Source organism: Colletotrichum aenigma (assembly GCF_013390185.1).
Source record: "Colletotrichum aenigma strain Cg56 chromosome Unknown KSG_Cg56_contig04, whole genome shotgun sequence".
NCBI lineage: Eukaryota > Fungi > Ascomycota > Sordariomycetes > Glomerellales > Glomerellaceae > Colletotrichum > Colletotrichum aenigma.
This window is the reverse complement of record NW_023500910.1, coordinates 2,471,890-2,496,085: the sequence shown is the minus strand read 5'-3', so window position 1 is coordinate 2,496,085 and position 24,196 is coordinate 2,471,890. Positions and strand designations below refer to the sequence as shown.

Below are 24,196 nucleotides of genomic sequence, written 5' to 3'. Positions count from 1 at the left end.
AGTCTATCCTAAGGTAGTTGACGGTCTCCTCTTCGCACAGCGACGCCCCGGTTCGCGAGCTCAATCCCCAGCAGATGCAGGCTCAAGCCGGCGCGCGACTTAACATATTCCTTTCGGACGGAACTCCGAACCCTTTCTACAATCGTCATGCTGCCTCTGGCCATGATGCGAACCGCCGCAGTGACAGAGTCGCTGCCGCCATAGACCATGTCGACCAGGCCTTCGCCGGTACCTCCGACCATAACACCGGTGGTGAGACCCATTCCTGTGACAAGGTTCTCCGGGGCGTTGGTGCTCGATTTCAGTGAAGAGCAAGCATCGCAAAAGAAGGGGGCAGAGAGGAGGTTCGCAACGGGAGCCAGCATGATCACTGTGCAAGAGAAAAGTGGGAGCTAGAGAATCTGATCAGAGTTTCCACTTGCGGCAACGCAAGGATGCTGGGTGTTGAGATGACGGATCCACGCAGGGGATCAAGCTTGATGGTGACACAGGCCTACTCTAATCCATATACGGTTAGCGTCAGAATCACCGAAATAGTGGGTCGGGCGTGGGCACAACGGTCGCGGGATTCCAGAAGGCAGGCCCAATGGAAGGATGAGAGACGGGATGATTTCACGCGTGGCTTTCCCTGTAAGTATCCTCTCACGCGGCTGCTAGCTTCGACCGCAGAAACCCTGCGAATATCCGAGAGCGCTGCCAACATTGAACCTGGCTCAGAGTTAGCGTCATTAGCACCCTGTCAATTGAACCTTGTTCTCTTCAGTCGTTTCGCTCTCTCTACCTCGCAGGGACAGAAAAAGCTCGTGTCGTCGAGTGTTGTGACGATAAGGGACAACTTGGACTCAGCAAGAAAAGCAGTTGCCGGTCTCCAACCAACAAAGTGAAGATCCCAACCATGATTGCTTTTGATTTCCCATCGTACATTGACCATCGATTTTTCCCAATTGCCATTTTATCCTCCGTAGCAACTCCAAACGTCTTGATGCAAAATCTGCCAATCCCGACCCTCAACTTCCTCATCTTCAGGCCACCATTTCATCCGTGGCAATCCCGCGCGTCTCGACGAGGCATTCCCTAGCCCTTCTAACCCTCATCCTCCCCGTCGTGGTCGGACACCAACCTGCCCATCACTCTCTGCAGCGTCTCCAGGCCAACCACAAACCCGAAAGCGGCCTTGGCACCATCCTGATCGGCCAAGTGATGGTACAAGATGAAGTTATGCGATTCTGTGTTGCCGTCCTGGCTCAAAGTCTTCTCAATGTGGTCAAGGTCAGGGCCGAAGTCGCAGTTGAGGTCTGCAGCCTCCTCGGTAGCTGCGTCGAAGAATCTTCGGGTGTTCTCAGGCCAAACCAGCATGTTGCTCAGCCATCCGTGGATCAGGCACTCCTCGACGATTTCGAATTCCCAGTCTTCGAGCGGCGGGGAGCTTTCGTCATGTCGGACCTCCGGGAAATCGCCACCGAAGAGGTTGCGCATTCTCTCAACCAGTTCTGCAACCTGCCTGGCGCGGAGAAGATCGATCATGAAGGTCCCATCGGCGACCGGTTGCCAGTTCTCGCCGGTATCTCTGAACACGAGCCCGGAGGTCGTGAAGTCGTCGGACTCGAGTCGGTACGTCTCCCAGACACCCAGTGCCAACCAAGGAGCTCCGCGGTGAAAGAGACCGCTAGCAGAACCACAGAGCATGTCTCCCAGAGTCCTCTGCGGGCCACCATATAGAAACTCGGGTGGCTCCCCGTCATGCCATCTAATCATTGGACTGTCCGTGCTGACGAGGCCGACGGACATGATGGCTGCCAAGAGGAGGACGGTTCTGTAGGCGTGAGGAGATGCATCTTGGAACTGCAGAGCTGCGATCATGCAGGCTGCATTGATGCTGAGTTCAGGGAAGCAATGCAAGTTCTCGCGCATCATGATTCCGAGGTCGGCAGTCAATCGATAGGTGCCTTCCTCGTCGCCGTCTTCAATGCATCCGAGCGTTTTGAAGCGCTTCATAGTAGTAGCTCGCTGTGTCTGAAGGGATTGATTATCTGCTGAAGGAGGTAGATCCGGCCAATTCTTTATGTTCAAGAAATCGAATATCGAAGAGTCGTCCGTTTGGGGCGTCGGCTCCCACGATCGCTCCTGCAGGGCTGCGAGAAAGTCGAAGTCGCAGTGCAAAGTCGCATCGTGTTGAGACTGGCGACAAATGGCCATCTGCTGATAGAGTTCGCGTCGCGATAGCGGTACGGTCCTCTCGATAACCCGTCCCAGTTCCTGGTCGAAGAAGAAGCCACGCTTGGTGCCCGTCGTGAGGACATCAGTGACATTGGGAATGTTCCAGACGAAATTGGAGTGGATGTTGTACGGATCCAACATGAGAATCTGCTGCTTGCCACGAGGGTCGATCCAGCTGTCGTGATCCACATAGAGGTCGAAAGCACTCAAGATGACCTTGGATGGGACGAACTCAAGCGCTGTCCGGACAAGGTGGCGCGGCACGAAACAAATGATGAAGCCAGTTCGATTCTTGCGAAAGATCTCATTGACCAGCCGTTCCATCCTGTCGTTCCAGCCTTCACGTTGGCCCAAGGTCTCCATTAAGACGGGGGGCTGCGACGATTCAAGCTCGAGGCAGCGCTGAAACGACAAGCCCAGGTTCACGTCGGGCTCACTCAGGTTTCCAAAGGGAGGAGGCGAGGGTGTGAAGAATGATGACATGACGACCAGATTCCACGCGTAGTTGTCTTTGGCGCTCTCCTTGACAAGCCTCTGAATGAAACATCCAATCACATCAGACGCAATGGTTCGGCTTCCATCCAGCTTGACAAAGAGCACTGCTCTGCTTCCAATGAGGTCTTTGAATCGATCAGTCTTTTTTAAGTGGGAAGCCACTTCCATGGTCAAGACGTTAAAAAATCCTCTGTTCTTGATGGCAACTGCCTCTGTGTAAGAGGGCACGATGAGAAAGGATTTCAGGTTCTTGGTCGCCGCATGATCATGTACTGCTTTGACAACCTCGAAGCAGTCGAATCCAGCGGAAAGTCCAGACAGGTTGAAGTGTCTGAAGCCAGATGTGGCCAGATTTTTCTTGATTCTCTGAATTTCTTGCGCGAAGTGGCTGTCAGGAAAGGCGACAAGCTCTCTAGGCTCGCTTGGCTCCATGGCCTGGGTTGTCTGTGTCGGCGATGTCAGCGGAAAGGGACCAGAGGAACTGAATGTGAAGGGGCTCTACTTACGTTTTCATCTCCATCCATGGCTTGCCTCTGAAATTTGTTGACCGAAGCAAAAGTCTTTAAAGCACGAAGCAAGGTGTTGAGAATGTGATGCTGGGTTCAGCGTGGCTAGAGCAGCCGTGGTGGTGTTGTGATGGATTTGTTTTGATGTAAGAATTTCTGGAGCGCACGGAAAGAGAAATGTGAAAAGCTGTGGAGTAGTAAGGGAATGGAAGGGGGAAAAAAAAACGAAGAAGAGCGCGAAAGCAGCTGAGACTTGAAGCTGAAGAAAGAGGGCTGCTCTTGTGGTGCCTCAGTTGACAAAAGTGCCCCACTTAAACTCACCTCACCCGACCTTCGACTTGCGTCCTCCACGTCTTCTTCTGTATGAGAGAAAGAGCGATTGACAGAGATTCTGTGAAATTTGCCTGATTTGTTCTTTCTTTGGAGAATACAACTACAGACGTCAGCAGGAGGGCGGTCATTGGCCGGTTTAGCACTAAGCAGGACGATGACAACAATGGCGACTGCAAATATAGGGGTCTTGCTTGCCTCAAACGATAATCTGAATCGAGTGATGTAGGAATTGAAAAATCCCGACTTGGGGAGATCTTGGGGAGGGAAGATGAAGGATATGCGTACTCCAAGTCGCTCCTACCTGTCTACTTGTAGCTGCTTCTCCTTGTCCGCCATTGCCCGTGAGAACCCCCGCCTTTTTACTTTCTTTCCCTGTCCCGGCTCAACATCTAACGTCTTCTCCTCGCATATATATTCATAACCAAATTCATACCACATCGGACTTTCGATTACGCAGGGGGATATCCAGACAAGCAATCAATATAAGTCGGTGGGCCTTGGTCATGTCATACAAGATCGCGCGCGACGGGGTTCGTCGCTGCATCATAACCCGCAAAAGCACACCCCTAAGTTCAGCTTTCAAGGTCGACTGGCCATCACTCCTCTACAACGACAAATAGGGCACCCCCATGGGCCTAGACGACACACAGACTGCCCATTGCGATGCCCAGACGGTTCTTGCACCCTGCTGCTCTCAGGAGGACCGCATTGGCATGTACCTTGAGCGAAATAGGGGCCAGCTTCCGCGTATTTGGAAGCAAATTCTGAAGGAGTGGTGCGAGCAGCACAGCTCCGGGATGGTCGATTAGTATGATTTGAAGTATATTGCAAACCTGATTTGGCTTGACAAGATACGTGAGTGGAGGGGGGCAGCAACGGTGAGGTCTTATTGAGATTGATGCGTCGAGAAGAAGCAGCTCGAGGCTGGAAGACTGAAGCGCAGTATGCCGTCGCATTGAACTTTCGAAAAAGGCGGTCGAAGAAATGGTATCTGCGGCAATGGGAGAAGTAGAAACCATGTTGAGTCCTTGGTATCCGTAATTGGCAATAGATTGGAATGATCCCCTACGGACTGGGGAGAAGTAAAAACTTGCCCAATAGATGAAACCAGCACTATTACCTGCTCTTCGAGATAACATCCGCTCTCATCTATCGTGAGGTGGTTTTCAATGTTTTTATCACCTCCCACCCGCCTCGTCTTTCAAGACTTTCTTTCGATGCTGAGGAATGGTGGCAAGCGATGCTGCTGCGCCGGCAGACGATTGAAGATTGCTCAAGGCCGAGTCTCCCATGCACACCGAGTTGGCCCCCAATGCGGATCCCTGCACCAAAGCTGGGGGAAGGCATGTTCCGGATGTCGGATACGGCCCCGGATGCGACTCTGCGGCCAGCGTCTTTCCTGTCGAGGGCCAGGAAGGGAGTTTGTTCTCGGGAAAAGCACCATTGGGCTGGCATCAACAGCGCGCCATCTGCACCAGTCCCAATAGAGCCCGCCAGTCTTCACCGAGAGCATGATCGAAACACACCGGCAGCTGAGCAATCCATTCCAGTCCCTGGCCGACACATCCAGTTTCGATGGTCGAAATGGCGTCAGAAATTCAAGAAGCAAACATTGCTCCCACCTCTGGTGCAGTCATCCTGCGAGCTGTCAGGGGGGAATACTTGCCATGATTCCGACGCAGACCCCGGCAAACCTGCCTGCGCCTCGCAGACTATCGATCGAAATGTGAAGCTACCCGTGAGAAGTCATGATGCGATATGAAAAATGACAACCCGAGATGAGTCCATCGGCTTTCATGCAGGTCGGGCCTTTGAGACCGCATCCGGACGTGCTTCCACGGTGAGCAGCACACCGTCGAGCGCAGATCCCCAGAGCGCGCGATCTGATTGCCCATTCACCGAGTGTGACATGGTGGTGTCTGTGTTACGTCGGCCGAAAACACCTCTTCACCGAGGCGCCCGGCAGTGAAATGGCAAACGGCGGGGGGTTCAATCGTTTCAGGGCGGAGGGACAAGTCATGTGTCATCTCGAGTTGGAGGGATGACCCCCGATAAGGCCATCAATGACGTGCGCTATGATGGAAACGGGTAGACGGAGCCTAAAAATGTTAAAATGAACTTCAACCTACGATATCCGTGTCAGTGTTATTTCCAGCTGACGGCCTGCGGAGATCCCTGATGGCCGCGGTCACACCAATCGATTGCCTCGAAGCGCGGGACGCGTGGAGATGCCATAAATTCTGTCGGGTCGCACGCAGAGAATACGGCGCGAGCCCGCGCCTGTACCACCGGCTTTCCTACCTTTGAGAAAGCAAACAAACGCCATCAGATAAGGGGTGGTCATGGGCATTTCTCGGCCCCGGCTTCGCTCGGCCAGCATCGCTGTCGCTCCAAAGCTCAATGGTGTGGTATCCTGACGTGGCACATGAGAGGCTCCCATGACGTCGACAAATGGAGGCATGGCCTCAGCATTCAACATGGACAATAATATTGTCGAGGACAGAATGCGCTTTTGCCCCTGGCCTCAAATGGGCAGACTTGCTGCCAATGAGGGGTCCACCCACTCCCCGCGGATGACAGCCTGCAGCACCCGGATCCTACCATCCATCTTATCTTACCGCTCGGCGGCGCTCAGCGCTCGCCCACATTGCCGGATAGAGCCTTGGTGGCGACGGCTCCATGGCCTCAAAGACCCAAGGGTGGCCTCCTCCCGAGGCACCGGGCAGGCCCGTCCCTTTGGTGTTGGCGCCTCAGTCAAGCCGTCCAGGGGCGATAGGAAATACCCTAGCACAACTCTTTGCTTTTTCCCCTTGAGAAAGGTCGACCCGGTCACCCGTCAAGTGCCCCGTTGGCAGCCGGGGAGCAGTTCCGGAAAGCTTAATGGAATGCAAGTCGCCAAATGATAGGCGGGGATGCTCTCCGCGAGTTCGTGGCCAAGCACGTGGAAGCCTGCCGGCGAAGGGGTAGTTCGAATGCAAGTGCTTCGCATTTGCCCAATTGGTGATGGGCGCGTGTCTATAGCAAAGCGAGAAACAGCTGTTCCAACCGCCCAACCACGGACTCTACCGGTCACGAAGCCACATTGCCGGTGAGCTGGAGACCCCGTCTTATTTGCCTGCGTGGGCTCCGGAATCTTGAACATGCTTCCCCATGTATGTTCTCGAACGATATTGCAGTTGCGTGTCGTTGCCTCGGCCCGCGACCAATGGGAAGGATGCCGGCATATTCCCTCGAGGCCATGCCTGTTGCTGATCTCTGAGGCTGCACCTCCTTACTTTGACTTGAGGCCATGCCACTTTCGTGCGACTACCCTCCGCCCGATTTGGGAATGCCGGCCGAGATTGCTTTCGAGGACACGATGATGGTCTTGGTGTTTGGGGGGAAAGCTGCCCACATAAGTATTGCCGTCGATCCCGGATGCTCTCATCGCTGGGCTCCCTCCGTTTTCTTTCAACGAGCAGACAATCGCGGCCTTGGCTCTACCCAGCTCTATTGTATCAGCGACCTTCAACTTGCGGTGTTCTACCTTCCACTCCACGTACAGAGTCTCGCCTGCTCCAACATGCCGTCGTCTCAGGTCTCGGGGGCTTCTCATGGCTCGTCCAACAAGAAGTAGGCTCCCTTCGTCCTGATGAAGCATCACCGACAGATGTCTGACACTGCTTTCAGGTCCAAGACGGCTCGTGCAAAGGAATCAAAATCCCGGGTAGACGATTACCTCGCGGAAGAGGGCAGCCTCTACGAGCGGATCTCCAATGACAGCAAGGCCAAAGACAGAACGAAGGCGTACAAAGATCGTGCTCGGGAGACAGCCCGCGACGCCGATCGCCGTCTTGGTCCAAGATAAACTTGATTGACGCTGAAAGTCGTGACGATGAGCAGTGATGCTCGAGTCGGTCGTGACCCACGGATATGGAGGTAGAGCAATGGCCGGTACAGCGAGGAGTTTGACTGCGTTTGGGGATTAGCGATTGATTTGAAAGAAATGTCCGCGAGGATTGAAGGAAGTCACGGCTTTCTCGTAGCATGCAGTTGCACTTACATGCGGCAAGAGCAGTCTGGGGCCTGCCTTCTTGGCACAGACTGCACTTGCTGCAGCAGTATATGTCCCACGTGGCTGTCGCATATGGACCGCATGAAGTTGGGGAGGTTTTTGACAGCGCTGTTTCATCGAATTGAACTGTTTGGTGGTTTTGTTAGTGTTGGGTCGATGTTTGTTGAAAGTATCCTCAACCGACTGATGTGACGGAAGCTCTTGACGGAGATGCTCACTCGATTGAGATGTGGTGCAGAGATCCAGTGGCTGCGAGCTTGCAGTTGCCTATGGGTCAATGAGACCTCTATAGCAAGCGCATCGATACGACAGTGATTGTGGTCCTCTTCGTGCGGCTTGCATGTGGCGCTGGGCGTCTTACGGCGCTGCCATGTTGGCGCGCCATCCGATCAAAGTACCGTCTTCTCTCGTCATGTGACAGATGTCATCCTTACCCGCAAGTCACTCTCAAATCCGGATCTAGGGATGCATCAATTCATCTCGAGATCCGAGATGAGGCTGCTGGTCCCAAGATGCAACGGCTCTCGGATGGGTAGTGACCCTAGAAGAGGAGAGTTCCCGGGCAAACGGGGACTCCACCGACCTGCCGTCGAAATAAGAATTGCATCGTCTCAAACCTCTCGCAACTCTCACCAAACTGTATTCAACCCACCTAGTGTAGGTAGTCAAACCAATCCGTCATCCGATCACCGCATGCGCCGGAACCCGGAAGCTCAACGTCTGTGCGGTGCCACGGACACACCCGCCAACGAACCTCCGCAGAAACTAAACGATCAGCCAAGAAAATGCATGCCCAACGTTACTTCTGTGCCGCGTTATCGTCCCATGTTGACAAAATACACAAGAGATGCGGTCTTTAGCCGTTGTGTGAATTACCCACCGGGGTCCTTGTGCTTCGGTTGCTGCGTTCCGAGAACATGGGCGAGACGGATGAATTCAGAATCCCTGCTGAGGGGGAACGATTGGGCTGGGATCGACTGCGGCCCATCGCGGCCAGCCAAAGATGAACAATCAACCCATTCGCGCATGAACGGCTCAGCAAACTCTTCCATTCTTTGGCTGAATCCCATGTCTTTCAGCCATACAAAACATTCTTCCGACCACAATCGGGCCTCGATCGGTCCAGCCCTACCAGGCATGTCTCGATTCCCCCAGGATCCACCTGATGACGCTATCCAGGGGCCTCCTGTGGGACAGCTGGGGCCGCCTACGTTACAGAGCATATTAATCCCCGAACCCTTCCCACCATTCCGAGTCCACGTTGGTCTATCATGGTGGGGGCCTAAGACAAGGGGGGAGGGGACGTGGAGGTAGCCCAGGACCGACCATGGGTCTGGCCTCGTTCCCAGGTCTGGTAGATTTCTCCAGCCAGCCACAGCCTGGCCCGGCCACGAAAGGCGAAGAAAAGAGGGCAAGAAAGAAAGAAGAAAAGAAAAAACGGTTGCGGCGGGCATGCTCGGTGGATTACCTGGGGCCGCGCGTGCTCCATACTTTGTCCCGCGTTTACGAAAACCAAGCACCCGGGATGCCTCTTGGCAGCTGTCAAGACGCGCGTGCGCTGGATACGTGCTGTCGTGGACCTGCGTCACCTCAGCCAAGCGGGCTGGTCGCCTCGAAGCGCGAAGTGACGTTGCGTATCCTTCTGGATATACGAAGTGCTGAGGAAGGGAAGTGACCGAGGAGGTGACGAAGCCGTGGGAGGCGGCCGCTCACTTGGGCTGCCGAGGATCCAGGACTTTTCCGGGGGTTTTGGAGAAGGACTGGCGGTGCTGGGGTCCTAGGTTGCAGAAGACGGGGGTTGCGATGGTTGGGTACACATCCCCCTTGCACAGATCTAGTACATCGCTCGGCAGTCTCGGGTGGTCACCGCAACGATCGCACAGCAAGTAACCGTAAATGACATAGAAACCGGTCCTTATTTTGTTAATCATGCAGGCCCAGCTGCACGGGCTAAGTAGCAATAATACATGCTCTTCCATAAATCATCGTCCCTCGCACATCACTCGCTCCGCCAAATGCGTTGGCCGTCTTGTAATCGAAGAAGTGGCCGGTGGAAGGTAAAAGTCGAAAGGTATTAGGTTGGTAAAGGTGTTGTACATGGCTGGTGGCGCACCGGTGAGGCATTAGGGCCGACAGGGCGTGATGGTTCGGGCCTATTGGGTTCGGGGGGCTTTTTGGACGGGCTTGTCTTCGACTGGTCTTTCGGCTGGTCGTTCGGCTGGTCGTTCGGCTGGTCTGTTGGATTCGAGGCGTGTGTACTGGTTGTCGTTATCGTTCATGAACATATCGAAGCGAGCCTGCCGAGAGGCCGCTTGATCGTTCGAGGTCGCTTGATTGTTCGAGGCCTGTCCAGACGCTGCACCGGTCCTGTTCCGTGTCAGTTACCATGCAAGCAAGACAAGACCGGGACATCAAAGTCACTTACTGACTGCCGGATTCAACAACCATTGAAGAAGTCTGAGACGACATGACTGCTAAACTTGGGTATCTTGGAATAACGATGAAGGGAGTTGGCAAGGTGGTCCAATGACGGGATGCAAGACCAGCTTGTGTACTTAAACAATGTTGACACGACGGGTATTGAAGGTGCAGCAAAACAAGAGAAGGGGAATCGACTTTGATGAAAAAAGGGCGGCAGGTGAGGGCATCGTTCAGCAGTCCATGGCGACAGCGGTCCGATTTAAGTACCAAGGGGTTGGAAGAACCGGATGAAGAGAATCAGAAAAGGGCGGACCATTTTGGACGCCTTGCACCGTGATGTGCGGTGAAGGAAGAACGGGTGGGCATGGGAGCAAGGTTGGGCGTGGGAATGGGACATATCGTCAACGCAAGGTACCTCTCTAACCGTCCGCGTGGGTTCTCAGGGAGGTAGATGCCGGCTGACAGGTACCAAGCGGTCGCTAGCGTTGACAACGATAACCCAAGATAAAAACAAATTGTATTTTCCTTGATGCGTCGGAAGCTCGGCCTCATGATTGTCTCCTGTACCTCTGATTTGACCATGGCGGTATGCACTCATTTCGCGTGCAGCAAAACCGGCAGACCAAAAGAATACATGGTCGAAAGACAGGAACAGAAATATAAAACGGGGCGATCAGTTGGGCGGCGAAAAGTTTCATCAGATGCATGGAAATGCAAGGCACACACACCCTTTTCCCGCCATTTTGCATCTCCGTCATGACAAGGTGGAAATAGGGTGGTGGTGTGGGGAGCTCTCTGTACGGGCGTTCAGCTGGCTTCTGGGCCGTCAGCGAGTGAGCTGGCAGGCCAAGGTGAGGTACATCAGGAACCAAATACGTAAGACATGCTCAGCGAGGAGGCTCTGACTTCCACAAGACTTGAAGAAAATTTTTCAACTCGGCATTATTGCACGAATTTCCCCAGATCTTCTCCTTTGCGGGCGTCGAGATGCACTAGGCCCCGAGAGGAGAAGAGCAAGCCGCGCGGGGTACATGAAGACTGAAAAATTTGCTGCACTTTCGTTTCTTCTTGTCTCGAGAATCTGGTCTGGATCTGCAGAGGAGCTGGGCAGCTGGAAAATCTGGCAGTATGTTTCCATCTGTTCGGTTCCTCGACGCTTGCGGTTCGTTAGCGGGAAGGAGCGTCAGCCAGGTTGGTCGGCCGATGTCGCCGCTGCATTCCAGTGGAATGCGTCTGGAGGCAAAACATGCGGCGAACAGCCCGATAAGACTTCGAGAACACAAGAGGCGGTTTCTCAAATTGAAACCACTTGTTTCCAACCCCAAGCTACCGATGTCGTGCGTCGGAGGCGCACCTCATAGGCCAATGAACCCAATCTCGGCAATGTCCTCATAGGGCGATAGACAGGTGCAATATAGCGAAGGCACCGGTCGGTGAGCGGAACAGGATGTGAGCCTGAGGAACTCGCAGATCAAGGGCGGTGATGATGACAAGATCACGACGGACGTGGCTTGACGTTTGGGAATACGAGGTTTGAGCTACCCAGGACATCGGCGAGGCAGACTTGAACCAGCGGTGGTGTTCTGCTTGGGAAACCCAGGATCAGCGAGAACCCAGCCAGTCCTTGGTTCTAGCTGCTGGCCGTAGGGCTGTCGGACAGGTTCCAGGTTGCGATAACTTAAGCTCCCGCTGCCGCTCCCGCTGCCGCCTCCGACTGATTCTCCACGCCGGCGGACAATGGAAGACGGTGCAACGCTCTCAAACGGCCCCGTTGAGGCTTCTGGCCGGCGGCGGGGCCAAGAGATAAGGTTATCGCCGCAGGCGACTGACAAAAAACTTGCTCAGTTCTGCAACAGTCCGGAAGTACCGTCGCTCGCCAATACAAACCGGCCCATCAAAGCTCCAATTTTTCTCCTCTCAGCTTACTATTGGTGTTCTTCAATTGGCGTCGATTCGCAAGAGCCCCGCATCGCTTGTACCGACCGGTGAATTGTATTTTATTGCAAGCGGGATAAACAGCGAGCAAAATAGACCAGATGCCATCCGGGTGCGCAATTGCAAGCAGGACCCTTAAAGAGAAGTTCGTTCCCGTCTGGCCCTTCGGTGCCGTTCAGCCGTTCTTACGTGAAGCGCGTAATTGTTAATTTGTTTCCGCGAGCTCTGTTTCGTCCTTTTTTTTTTTTTAGACGGCAAGATGGAGACCGAATCGTCCAAATGGACCTACCAGGTCAAAGGTGATTGACCTGCCGTGCTTCATGTTTGTAATCTAACATGCGGTAGTAATGGTTCTTGGGGAAGACGCAAAGTCCAAAGAGGAGAGGCGACTGGTGCGGAAACTGGGTAATGGTTCCTACCGTCTTTTGGTGTTTTGCATATGCTGACAAGGACCGGGTTCCGTGACTTGCAGACCTTTTTGTGTTGGTATGTCTCCACATTGGCGATGGCGTCAAACGCAACGGAGCTGACCCAAGATAGACGTACTGCTGTTTCAGCTACTTCGTCAACTACCTTGGTAAGAAGAACATGATTGTTGCTTTGATTCAATTAGCTTATGAATGACCAGATCGCGCTGCCTTTGCCAATGCATACGTACGTATTTGCTCGCCGTCAACGGGAGATTTCCTCACCATCATCAGGTCGCCGGTTTGAAGGAAGATATCGGACTTCACGGGTCCCAGTACAATGTCTTGCTGTCAATGATGACTGCCGGGTTCGTAGTGCCACCCAACATGCTGCCACCATGTTGCTGACGAGCCGTTAGATATGTCCTTGCCCAGATTCCACACGGTATCGCCATCCAAAAGATCGCGCCCCGCATTTGGCTCCCGTCGATGGTCCTGCTTTGGGCTGGCTTGACCATGTGCACTGCAGCCTGCAAGACGTATGAGCAGATGTGTGTTGTGCGCTTCTTCCAGGGTATGGCAGAGGCAAGCACATACTGCGGGACAATGTACATCATGGGGTCATGGTAGTAAGTGTCTCCACCCAAACTGCATGGATGGGGCCGTATGCTGAATGAACAAAATCTAGCAAGCCATTGGAGATTGCAAAGCGAACCGCTATTTTCACCGCTGTCGGCCAGGCAGGCAGTATGTTTGCCGGCGTCATGATGACTGCTGTGCACAAGAGCATGAACGGATACGGAGGGCTGCCAGGATGGAAATGGGTGTTCCTCATCGGTAGGTCGGGCGGTATCCCCGGCGATATCTGCTTTCTGTTAGCCAGGTTGGGTACTAAACGGGTGATAGACGGTATCATTACCCTGCCGGTTGCCGCTGCAGGCTTCGTCTGTTTCCCAGACATTCCCGAACAGACAAAGGCACAGCTGTTCAGTCTCAAAGATGACGACATCAAGCTGGCCATCAAGCGCCTGCCGCCCAAGAGGGAGGATGCGCATAACGTCTCGCCCTTATCGCTAGCCAAGCGCATTCTCGGCAAACCATACTTGTACGCCACCCTCCTTCCTTGCTCGCTTGCGCCTCTGCTGACAAGACAAGTTACGTCCTCGGAGTATTTTCGATTGTTACTGGCGCGCTCGAGGCCTTTTGTGTGCAATCGCTTTTCCTTCTTTGGATGAAGTTCCACAGCGACCGCTACACAAGCTCCCAGATCACAACTTACCCGCTGGGCGTACAGGCGGTCGCCATTGTGTCCAACATCGGTGCCGCCATCTACATGGATTCAACGGGTCACCGGCTGCCCATCGGGTTCTTGGCGTGCGGGCTGCAGTTGATCTCTGCGGTACTTATCCTCATCCCCACGATTCCGGATGCGGCAACCTTTTTCGCGTACTACCTGGCAGGCACGAGCTATATGGTCAACCCGTTGTTGTTCGGCTGGGCCAACATCATCCTGAAGAGGAGCGGTGACGAGGCGGCCCGAAGCGTGTTGCTATACTGGCTGAACGCCATCCAGAGCACTTTGTACACTTTCTGGGGCATTGCGCTGTACCCTGCGAACGAGGCGCCGTACTGGCGGAAGGGCGGAATCACCATGTGTGTGGTTGTCGTTTTGATGGCCGGCCTGATGTGGGCGATGAAGTGGCTGGACAGGAAGTCGCTTTCCGAGCAGCTTGTCGAGGATGGGGATAGCGCGGCGGAGGCGAGCAGGTCCTCGGATGCCGGGAGTCAGAAATGAGGCAGCCTGGACGGCAATCTGACAGGGGAGGGGTGGGATGGAGGCGTATACCAGACGGAAGAATGCAACTAGCGTGAAGAGTCGGTCGGTTGAGAGAGGAGGGAAAAAACAATGCGTTGGAGACACTGGTAATTTTCGGGAAGGATCGTGAGGGTGTGCGACTTGAGGATGGTCGGTGGCGTGTCCTGTCGAAGATAGTGATAGCCAGGAGACCTGGAGTCGGGATTAGGCGGTGAAGAATAGAACCGGATTGTTCAGGCAATCATCAGGCAATTTCTTTCCCTCCAAACTGACAGAAACGACGGGAAATGCTGAAGAGGGTGGACTGTGAGCAGGCTGAGATGATGGATGAGCAGGAACGGTCGGAGGTGTACTGGAAGATCCCTGTCGGACCTCCTCGTTTGGTGGCCTCCGTCCCCTGGAAGAAACCATCCTGGTGCAGGGGAGCCTGCCACTGAATCTACGCCGTAAAGTACCTTAGATTGGCGGACCCTGCTAGCGGTGTCCACTCCGCTGTCTGTGCTTCCCGTCCGTCACCAACCCAACCAGGTAAGGTAGGTACCAGGCGGGCGGTGGAAGCTAGGCCTGACTTCCTTCTTCCACGTCTGCCTTCACCCGCGGGGGCTTCCATCGTCACCGGCGCCCGCTCCAGCCAAGAGACACGGCAACACGAGAAGACGGGACAGCCTGGGTCGGAGACCGTTAAGGCTCGAGCATTTGCGCAGTCCTTGTGCTCGGCAATAGCCCGTAGGCACACCCTGACCAGCCTAACCCCTGCCCTGACCGGTCTGTTGGGGCAGGTCGTCACCATGTTGTGTACCGAAGCTAAAGCACTCCACGCCTGATGCACGAATGTTTGCTTGTCAGGATCGACCACGTCGCTTCGCTTTGTTCGAGCTCCATCGACGGAACAGTTCATCCCAAGTGTGATGCAAATGCATCTTTCTGGCATTGCATCGGCAAGAGAAGCCGAGATCTCGACGAGACGGACATGTCCGACGGTCAACAACGCACTCTTGGAGATGCTTTCGATACAGAAGGCGGTCAACAACTTCTCATTTCAAGAAAATGAGGCTGTCACCGGGTGGCGTAAGCTGTTATCTCGTAACTTGAAACGCGCCACGGGACAGGCACCCTCGAACTATAAGTCTTCCATGGTTTGGAACTGTGTTCACCGCCAGACTGGTAAGATACGAGCCTGTCTCAAGCTTTCTATGACTGCCCATGTGCTAAAAGTATCTCTCTCAGAGGCCCCTGTCGCGGATCAATACATTTTGGGACTGCATCTTTGCACGCCTCCCGTATGCTGACACATCTCCACGACCCGATGATTAACCCCTGGCCTCAGAACTCTAGTTCATTTCTCAGCTGTCAGTCTTTCCTTTTTTCGAAAAAGAAATGCAGAGCGTCTTTTGAGACGCGAGCATTTCACGGTCACACACATCTGCAGATCGCGGGGGAGGCACGGCAGGCTCTGACCCAATCGCTCGATCAAAATTGAGGCCAGCCTAACTTAGCAATGTGCTGAAATGAAGCACATTCGGAGAAATTCTTCAGCCATTCGCAAATTGACCTTCTTCACCGCCAGGATGAAGACTGCAGGATCGGTCTGCAGTGGCACGAAGGTCTGCACGATCAGGAGCGGTATATGCGGGTACCGATAGGGAAGTCTCGCGGGCTTCGGTCTTCGGTTCCTTGACCTGCCGCAGTCTCCTACAAGGCAAGGAAATCACAATCGCTGACACCGCCCTATCATATCATGCGACCATTACACCATGCCGAGGGCTATCGGTGGATGTGTTATCATTTCTCTGAGCTGCCCCGCGTGAGAGGCACAGTTTCCCCACTTGCTCTTCCCAAACCAGTCTCCTGCGTTCACCTTTCTTTTCTTGCCTCTTCAAGCTTGTTAATTCTTCAGACCGCCTCTTCAGCGGATTCTGGCATGCAAGATCAAGCCGGCGGTGACGCCTCTCCGTCATGGCGAAGCCGATGAGGCAGGGTTAGACGCCATCCTAACTGGGAATGCCGCCTTGCAGAGCAACCTGCCTGGCTCAGGAGCCTGGCCTCATGTACAGGCTTGGATTTCGACGTACATGTATGATGATGCTGCTACTGATCGACTACTGTACACCGCTCCAGGGGACGTCATGCACTATTTCCGGGGGCCTTATTTAGGGGCACAGCTGCTGCGAGCTTTTGGGGTGATGATCGCCTCACCTTCGGATGTGATCCGAAGTGAGGGGCTCCTCAGTCAGCCTGTTGCTGCTTCATACACCTCTGGGCTGTTCACGCCGTCTTGTCTAACGCAACCGGACCTTCTTGAAGGCTGTGCCTGCTAGCTTATGCCGCTGCTAACCCCACTGTTGGTTATGAATGTCTGGCTGGGTGATTGCTAGAAACACTGGAATCAAGGCAGTGACCCCTGAATATTGAGTTATGAGAATTTCACTGACATGCTTGATTTACGCTGCAACGTTCAACTCAAGTCATAATCGTTTCGCAAATGGAGAGCTCAAAAGTGTCAAGCTGACGTGAATTGCAATTCAGAACAAAGATGTCTGGGATAGGACTGTGTAAAATCTCTACAGGAAGCCATTGTCTTCCAGCTGTAACCTTAACAAACAATGCCTTCTTCGGTCACAGTCTATTCTGTTCAAAGTTTGACAGACTATCCTAAAACAATGTTTTTCAGACGTTTTCAATGTTCAGAACTGTCGCAAGTCGCCAAGTCGATACATAAGACATGAGAACCACTTGTCCATCATCTTCTCGACTAATCGAGACTGAAACAGCATTACTATCAAACTTACAACTTCAACCACAGATAAATAAATCAAAACGAGAACACAACCGACAAGATGCCTCCTCATCAGTACAGACACCAGTTCAACGACACATATCCTGCAGCACCGGTCAAGGAGGACTGCAGCGCTCTGGAAAGCGACCTCCTCGTCGGGGTCGTCATCCCTCCCTTCTTTGCCATGGGTTTCCTTGTATCTCTGGTGATGACTCTTTGGAACCGCTGGACATACATCACTCGAACCAAGAAGTTGGAGGAAGAGAATCGCCGCCTCAGGGTCAAGAACCAACTGAACGAGTATTGGCACGGTCCCGTCTCCGACGATCTTGTTGATGCCGAGCTGAAGAATCCCGGCAGCCACACTGGCGGGGCCAGGCGACCTGAAAGTGGGAGCGATCACGTTCGAGATGTCGATCGGGATGCTGGTACCCAGTCCAGGCTTGCCACGTACGATGACGCGGGCTTCTATGTGTCTGGTGGCCGAGATGGAGCTGACCAAGAGGAGTCTGAGGAGTCCCGCGAGCGTTCTCGCGACCTGAGCACCATAGCCGAGGAAACAGAGGTGTCTGCTGATGCGGTGCTTAGGAGTATACCTGATGAACCAGACCACCGCTTCGCAGTTTGGAGCGACTCTGATGAGGACGAATGGGAAAGAGCCGAGCCAAACTACATGTCAGGCGGAGAGTCCTCGATTCCTCTGGAACCATTGAAACGAGGTGGGTCCTCCAGGCAAGACGACTCTTGTAGACAAGGCAAATCTTCCCAGCAGGTCGTATCTTCCAACAAATTCGAATTTAACAGCCAAGTCGGGTCTTCTCCTAGCTCAGTCGATTCCTCCCCTGGCCGTGGCAGGTTTTCTCCTAGCCCAGTCGAGTCTCCTACCCAAGGCCAGTTTCCTAGACAGGAGGCATCGTCCAGGCAAGGTGAGTCCTCTGCACACGACGGGCCCTGTCGACGAGGCTAATCTTTCCCAGAAGGCGAGTCCTTGCCGCCACAGGGTGAGTACTCGGCACCGGGCGAAGGCCAAGGGGAGTCTTCGAGTGAGCCGAAACCACGAGAAAGGTGGAAGCCTATGGCGAAACCAACGCATCCCTACAAATCCAGATTTGTTGAACACTTAGACGACGTTGCTGTTCCCTTAGACACTATCCTTCTCGATGACATTCTTTTTCCCGACCCCTTGATCAGTGACGACAAGCAAGAAGCTCCACATGACGCTCGACAGCAGAATGAACATCGCTTCCGTAGGAAATAGGTATTCCTTCGGACGTGGCTTTGCAGGAATTTTCGAGCAAGTGGAGACGCACGGTGAGTTTCTGACAGCAGTGAACCTGGGTTGCGAGTCACAGGTGTCGAGGTCAGTGAGGCAGGCTTGAATACATAGAGAAATAGATTGGAAATGTTTGTAGAAACTTTGTTCATTTTTTCTGTCATGATCATGTAATTTGTTTCATTGACTATTGATTTGAGACCGCGTCATTGAAGTGTTGTGAAGAGTATGAGATGACGTGTGTTCCCATCGAGTCGGTTTGTAACTTTGACAAATACCATGATAGAAGACGATGCATCATTTCTCATCCAGAGCGGCGCGCGTTGCTCTTCAGGAACTCAACTATCAAGCCTTTAGCTGTGTTGACCGCCAAACATCCTGTCCGGCCTCGTATGCTGTGATGAAGTCTCAGACTGTCTGGAACCCATTTGGTCCTAGTGAGCCGAACACCTTCGAAATACAATAAAGCCAGCGTATATGAAAAAGTAAAAACAACTTGTCTCCCTTCACTAAACGAAATAATGTAATATCTTTGATCTTCCTTCAAAGTCGCGGTACCAGTGTCACCAATGAACCAAGGCTTTGCATCTTTGCTGCTCCGGCTAGCAAAGGTTTATAGCTGGAACGATGGATGCGGGTAATAATGGGGGCACCCCATGGTGACAAGGAACCAGAACAATGAACAAGGACGAAGGATCTTGATAACCACCGATGAGATCTATCTTGAGACCCAGTCCAAAGACTTGAAAGCTATCAGCGCAGTGCTTATCAGAACAAAGCTTTGTCTGGGGAAGACTTGTTCGATGACAACGAACAAGGCTGTTGTTTGCATCACACCCTCAATGTCGCTCATCTGATTGGCATCTATATATCCTTGCCTTCCATCTTTCTCCAGGACTATTCTCATCATCACACCGCATCAATCCGACTCTCATCTCAGAGGCAAGTCTTCCTTCCCCTCTTCCATCACTGACTTCCCATCAGAAACGGGCAGCATAATCCTGCAGTCAGCGCATCGCTCTATTCGAGTCCCGCAACTGAATTATTTCGTATGCCCTTGATCTCTCTGTCTTCTGCTAAGTAAGTCTGCCCTTCTCCCACTGACAGAGCACAGTACTTCAAATGCATGTTTCCTCCATGAGGTGAGTCTTCCCCTACCTCAAAGCTGAAGCAAGTTCTAGGAATCAGATCTCTAGTGTCGTCACTACTAATTGATCAGGTAAGCCTTTCCTTATCCCCTCTGAGCAGCTAACCCATCTACCAGAGAACCTTCAAAGCCGCCCTCGTCCCTACTTTAAAGAGTCCTCGTATTCCCGTGAGTCTTCCTTCATCTACCTTCTTTGAGCAACTGACCCTAGGCGTTCCTAAATCCTTGAAATCTTTCTTTATGGCAACGAGTCTTCTTATTCTTCATTCGTAAGTCCCATCCACCTTTGTGCTAACTGCAGGTCCATCGATGATCGAAAGCCTCCTCTTCTTCGTTCCATCTAAGTCTGTAAGTGCCTCCCCTGCTCGTAGATTGCTAACTCTTCAAGACCTCTCGACTTTTGCCCCAGACAGATGCGACTACATTACCGGACCAGGTATGTTCCCCCGCCTCATCTCTGTTGCTAAAAGTCATCACCAGCGAATGGATAGACTCGATATCCTCCAACGCCATCAACGATCGTGAACCCGTGATCGACATGCAGGTATGTGCTCACCCCAGAACCAAAATGCTGACGCTTGAAGTAAAAGAGTCGAGTATTTGCAAAGCTACTCGCGACTATCTCATCTATAACCAATCGGCGAACCGACCCCGGCCATCCCCGGTGCGTGATCCTCCCTGAACCAATAAGCTAACGCAATAGATCATTTACGACACTACCTTTCTGCCTTGTCTAGCCACCGAGTTCTCGCGAGAGCCGCGCATGCCGATGCCGCGATGAAGGAGACATAAGCCGAATCGCCCCAACTTCCGACGACGAATCGCGGCCGGCCGATGTTTATACCGAGCGAATAATGTGATGATGGGAGTCATGAGGTGTTGGGATGATGAGAGTGGGGAAAGGAGGAACATCTGAGTGGTATTTTTGGGGTCATCTACGAGGAAATGCAGTAATCAATGATGGATAAGGTCTGGATCTTGATTCAAGGCTTCGTATATTCCCAGTGAATTGAAGTGATATCAGATACCTAACGCCCTAATAACAAGCGCCGATTATCAACCCGAGGCCGTCTCTTCCATTAGTCGTCTCATCGTTTAGAAAAACTTGCTCTTGAGCCCTCCCAGCACAACATTGCGCTTCTGCTTGTTGATGTACTTGCCAACGTCGTCTGCCCATCCTGCACTCTGGTTCTGCAGGTTGTCCATGTTATCGCTCATGATGTTGAGCTTCTCAGTCCGCTCATTGAGTTGTCTAGTGAGGTAATCACCCCAGCCCTCCTGCGCACCTCCAGCGCTTGGCCCTGCTGCTGTTTGGCCTGAGCGTGCAGCCCTAGCCTCTGCCGCCGCCGCCTGGATCATGCGTCTGCTGGGCGGGCGATCAGGGGCGATGAGAAGATCAAGGTCCGTCGGCGAGATGTACTGCGTGCCCGACAACCACTGCATGTTAGAAATGGTAGGGCGAGGCGGCGTGATGAGCTCGGGGTTGATGAGAACGTCCGCGCTGACGGGAAGATCCTTCGCAGTACCCCACACGCTTAGGACTGCAATTTCAGATGGGCCAGTCCAGCCAAAGACATCGCCGGTCTGTGTCACCACGGCGGCGGTGCTGCGACTGCTGTCCAGCATGGGAAGCTGAGCCTTTCCAATTTCCTTCAGTCCCGGGATGGAGAACGCGCGAGTTGTCCTGTCGCCAAAGACGCCAACAATGGCGAAGCCGTGGAGCTCGAACTCGGTGACGTTTGCTGCGTCACAGAGGATGTCATCAAAGGATTTAGAGGCTCCCTTGGCTCCTGCGGGTTTGAAGACGCGAATCTCGGTTTGCGTCACTGTTCTTTGTTAGTAATTGTATCTCAAAGGATCAAATAGACTTACCAGCAATCAAGACACCGTTCACCTGCTGTCCGTTCCTGAGGCCTGCAACAATGGGACCAGTCGCAAATGCAGGCTTGCCAGAGTCCGCAACAATAGGGCAGAGAGCCACAACCTTGCCGTCAAACTGCTGAGCTCCGGCGAGAGTTACCGAGTAGCTGTTGCCGGAGGGCAGAATCTTGAACGTGGCCACCCTTCCTGTGTTGGTGCCAACGAAGCAGCAGATGCTGGAGTAATTGTCGCCCTCTAGTGTCATGACACTGAACTCAAGGGCAACCGGCCACTCTTTTCCGCTGGGCTGGCTATGACCCTTCAAGAACGAGGCTCTCTTCTCACGCTTGGCGAATTCCGACATGGACATTTGGTAGATGACTGACGGTCCTCTCAAGTCGATAATGCTGAAGAAGCCGCCTTCAGAGCCAACAGCCACAAAGCCGACATCTGACACGCTGACGGCCGAAATTGGTCCTTGCATCATCTCGTACAACTGCCACGGCTGCAAGCCCTCTTTAAGAGACGGCTCCGCTCTGGAGCTGATGTCAGTCAGGCCACCGGGGTTGGGAGCAATGTCCTCGTGGTGATCCTTTCCATGGAACCTGTTGCCAGCCCATCTGTAAATCACCAGCTCGCCGTTGCGCGTGCCAACAGCGAATTCGCCAGTGTTGGGAGCCATGTGCATGGCGGTAATATCAACATCCTCGTAACGATCGAGCGAGCGAGCAACGTCGACTTGAAGCATGGTAGGGTTCTCAATCTCATCGTCGTGACCGGCATCCCAGAGACGGACCGTGCTGTCGCCGTGGGCGATCTGGAAAATGGTACGTCCTTCGTATCGGCGCTTCGGCTTGGCGGCTGCGGCGCCGCCCTTGAGCAGTGGTTCGCCCTGGTTTCTGGTCTCGACCATGCCGAGCCAGCGGCCCCGGTCGACGGTCTGCACGGCGAATCTATTGACATACGGGTGGACGAAAGAGACAGAGGGGTGGAGCTGGTTTGTCGGACTGATTGGGTATCCCGAGGGGAAACTCATGGTGAGTAGCTCGCCAGAAGTGAGCAGGGCCAATACCGCAATGGGATCCTGCGCGCCAGCAAAGTACGGCGAAAGACGGGGAATGAGTAGGAAGTTAGCGACCTGAGCCCCTGGTGGTGTCGGCAAGGAAATATTTTTCTTTCCTCGCAAATGGTCTTCGAGAACCTGCCATGTCGAAGTTGCGTAGACGGGCGTTTGTCCAAGCTCGATGAATGTCAGGCTCTTTTGCGGATTCTCTGGGCTGTGGCCACCTGCGATAAGAATTCCGGTGTCGTCCGGGTTGTCCTTGCAGCACCATGCGATCTTTGCATATGGCTCCCTGAAGCCAACATGTCCCGCGTTAGGTGTAGGTTGATCGATCTTGAACTCGTCCAACGTCCTGGCCATCACAACTCGGCCATCCTTCGGGTCCCAAAACACCATGCTTCCATCATCGTGGGCCGTCATAATGAAGGTACCAGTGGGGTGCCACAAAGCGTAAGAAAGCCTTGGCCGGCGGACCGTATCAGGTGGCTCTCCACCGCCGCCAGGCGCGCCTGGTTGAAGAACATACTCCAAGAACTGAGTGGGTTTGTTCTGCTTAAACGAGTACACGACCACACCCGTGGTGTAGGCGATGAGCAGCTTGCCAATGTCCCTAGGGTGAAGTGCAATGCTCACCAACCCAACGACACGGGCTTTCGGGTCCATTTCCTTCCAGAAGTTCGGCAGCCTGAAGGACTTTGTGATGTTCTCCCTGTCAAGGTCGTATGCCAAGATTTCTCCCGTAGCCAGTCCGAGGAAGGCCCAGTCGAGCAATGGGTCGGTAATGAGGCAGGCGACGTGGCCGGGGCAGACGATACCGGCGACTCGCTTGGCGGTATCGAGATCCCATATTCCCAGCTCGTTCTTGGCATCGAGGGAAACCAGTCGGTTGGCGGTGAAGTGGAGGGAGCGGAAGGATGTGCGCCTTGGCGGCTCGATGGTCTTTTGGACTCGGTTTTGGCCGAAGACGAAGATTTTACCGGGGCCAAACTTGGATTCGTTCGTTCCGATGGCGAGAAGCGACTGGATTGGATCGTAAGCTAGGCAGCTGCGTGTCTGTTAGCATTGCAGAGTCCGTTGCGCATCTCGAAATGCCATGGAATGACGCGCGTCAACGTGGGGTAGCTACTGACCTGACCTGCGAGTTGATGCCGTAGGCAGACTGGTAGTCGGGGGCAAAGAGCTCGGGGAGGATGGACGCAGACAGGTCATTCTGCATGCCTGTCTGCTTTCCTCGGAGAAAGGCGGCCATGGTGTGAGAGAGCGGTGCAAGTTGGATCTGGAGATGTTGGAGGGAAGCCCGAGGAGCTTTGGGGTGGTCCCGTACTTTTTAGTTGGGTAAGGCGGCCGAACTTCCGCTTGGCGGGGTGCTCAGTGGTCCAAGTCCCTGCATTGCAGGAGCAACCGGGACTAACGTCATAAGGTTACGATTTAGTCAGTGCAGAGATCCAAGCTCCACTTATGCACGTGATGTTTATGAAAGTTGTGCATGCATCTCAATCTCATCTCACCCCTCAATTTGAGACGTCTTCAACGGCTCCCACGTCCGGTGTAATCAAACGGCCCAGGAGACTGACAAAGATGAATGCAGTCGCAACTTTGACCTCTTGGCCGAAGGGTTGCCGACACCGGAAGGGATAAGAGTCTCTCAAGATCACTCTCAGTTTATGAGCTCAATCGCAAGAGCCAAGCATAGTCAACACAATGGCTTGAAAACTCAAACTCACATCCCCTCACTTCTGGATCTGTTACTTTCCAGTCCTCAGGGTTCGAAGTTGCTTGTGCTCAAATCGACTCCTCACTGATCTTCTCATCGAATCACACAGGAAGCGCGACATGATGAAATCATAGAGACAGACGACTTTTCTAAGAGGTTTTATACGGCAATTGCCAGTA

The 24,196-nt window shown here is 53.5% G+C and overlaps 6 protein-coding genes across 6 annotated transcripts; 3 read left to right on the top strand and 3 right to left on the bottom strand.

The window, feature by feature from the left end:
• Positions 1-1,083: 1,083 nt before the first annotated feature.
• Positions 1,084-3,144, bottom strand: CGCA056_v006546 (uncharacterized protein; the record flags this gene model as incomplete). The annotated part of the gene is made up of 1 exon (XM_037321795.1): positions 1,084-3,144. The coding sequence occupies one exon, from the start codon at positions 3,142-3,144 to the stop codon at positions 1,084-1,086; it is 2,061 nt and encodes a 686-aa protein (XP_037178939.1).
• Positions 3,145-7,113: 3,969 nt separating this feature from the next.
• On the top strand, positions 7,114-7,398 carry CGCA056_v006545 (uncharacterized protein; the record flags this gene model as incomplete). Its single annotated transcript, XM_037321794.1, has 2 exons — positions 7,114-7,163; positions 7,221-7,398. The coding sequence occupies 2 exons, from the start codon at positions 7,114-7,116 to the stop codon at positions 7,396-7,398; spliced, it is 228 nt and encodes a 75-aa protein (XP_037178938.1).
• Positions 7,399-9,758: 2,360 nt separating this feature from the next.
• On the bottom strand, positions 9,759-10,074 carry CGCA056_v006544 (uncharacterized protein; the record flags this gene model as incomplete). The annotated part of the gene is made up of 2 exons (XM_037321793.1): positions 9,759-9,972; positions 10,031-10,074. 2 exons carry the CDS (start codon positions 10,072-10,074, stop codon positions 9,759-9,761), a joined length of 258 nt encoding a protein of 85 aa, XP_037178937.1.
• Positions 10,075-12,220: 2,146 nt separating this feature from the next.
• Positions 12,221-14,163, top strand: CGCA056_v006543 (Pantothenate transporter liz1; the record flags this gene model as incomplete). Its single annotated transcript, XM_037321792.1, has 10 exons — positions 12,221-12,260; positions 12,307-12,366; positions 12,434-12,447; positions 12,502-12,538; positions 12,590-12,615; positions 12,663-12,736; positions 12,788-12,997; positions 13,057-13,205; positions 13,275-13,473; positions 13,524-14,163. The coding sequence occupies 10 exons, from the start codon at positions 12,221-12,223 to the stop codon at positions 14,161-14,163; spliced, it is 1,449 nt and encodes a 482-aa protein (XP_037178936.1).
• Positions 14,164-17,021: 2,858 nt separating this feature from the next.
• On the top strand, positions 17,022-17,927 carry CGCA056_v006542 (uncharacterized protein; the record flags this gene model as incomplete). The annotated part of the gene is made up of 1 exon (XM_037321791.1): positions 17,022-17,927. One exon carries the CDS (start codon positions 17,022-17,024, stop codon positions 17,925-17,927), a length of 906 nt encoding a protein of 301 aa, XP_037178934.1.
• A 2,548-nt stretch (positions 17,928-20,475) lies between these two features.
• CGCA056_v006541 (Lethal(2) giant larvae protein-like protein SRO77) lies at positions 20,476-23,552 on the bottom strand (the record flags this gene model as incomplete). Its single annotated transcript, XM_037321790.1, has 3 exons — positions 20,476-21,206; positions 21,253-23,348; positions 23,434-23,552. 3 exons carry the CDS (start codon positions 23,550-23,552, stop codon positions 20,476-20,478), a joined length of 2,946 nt encoding a protein of 981 aa, XP_037178925.1.
• Positions 23,553-24,196: the final 644 nt, after the last annotated feature.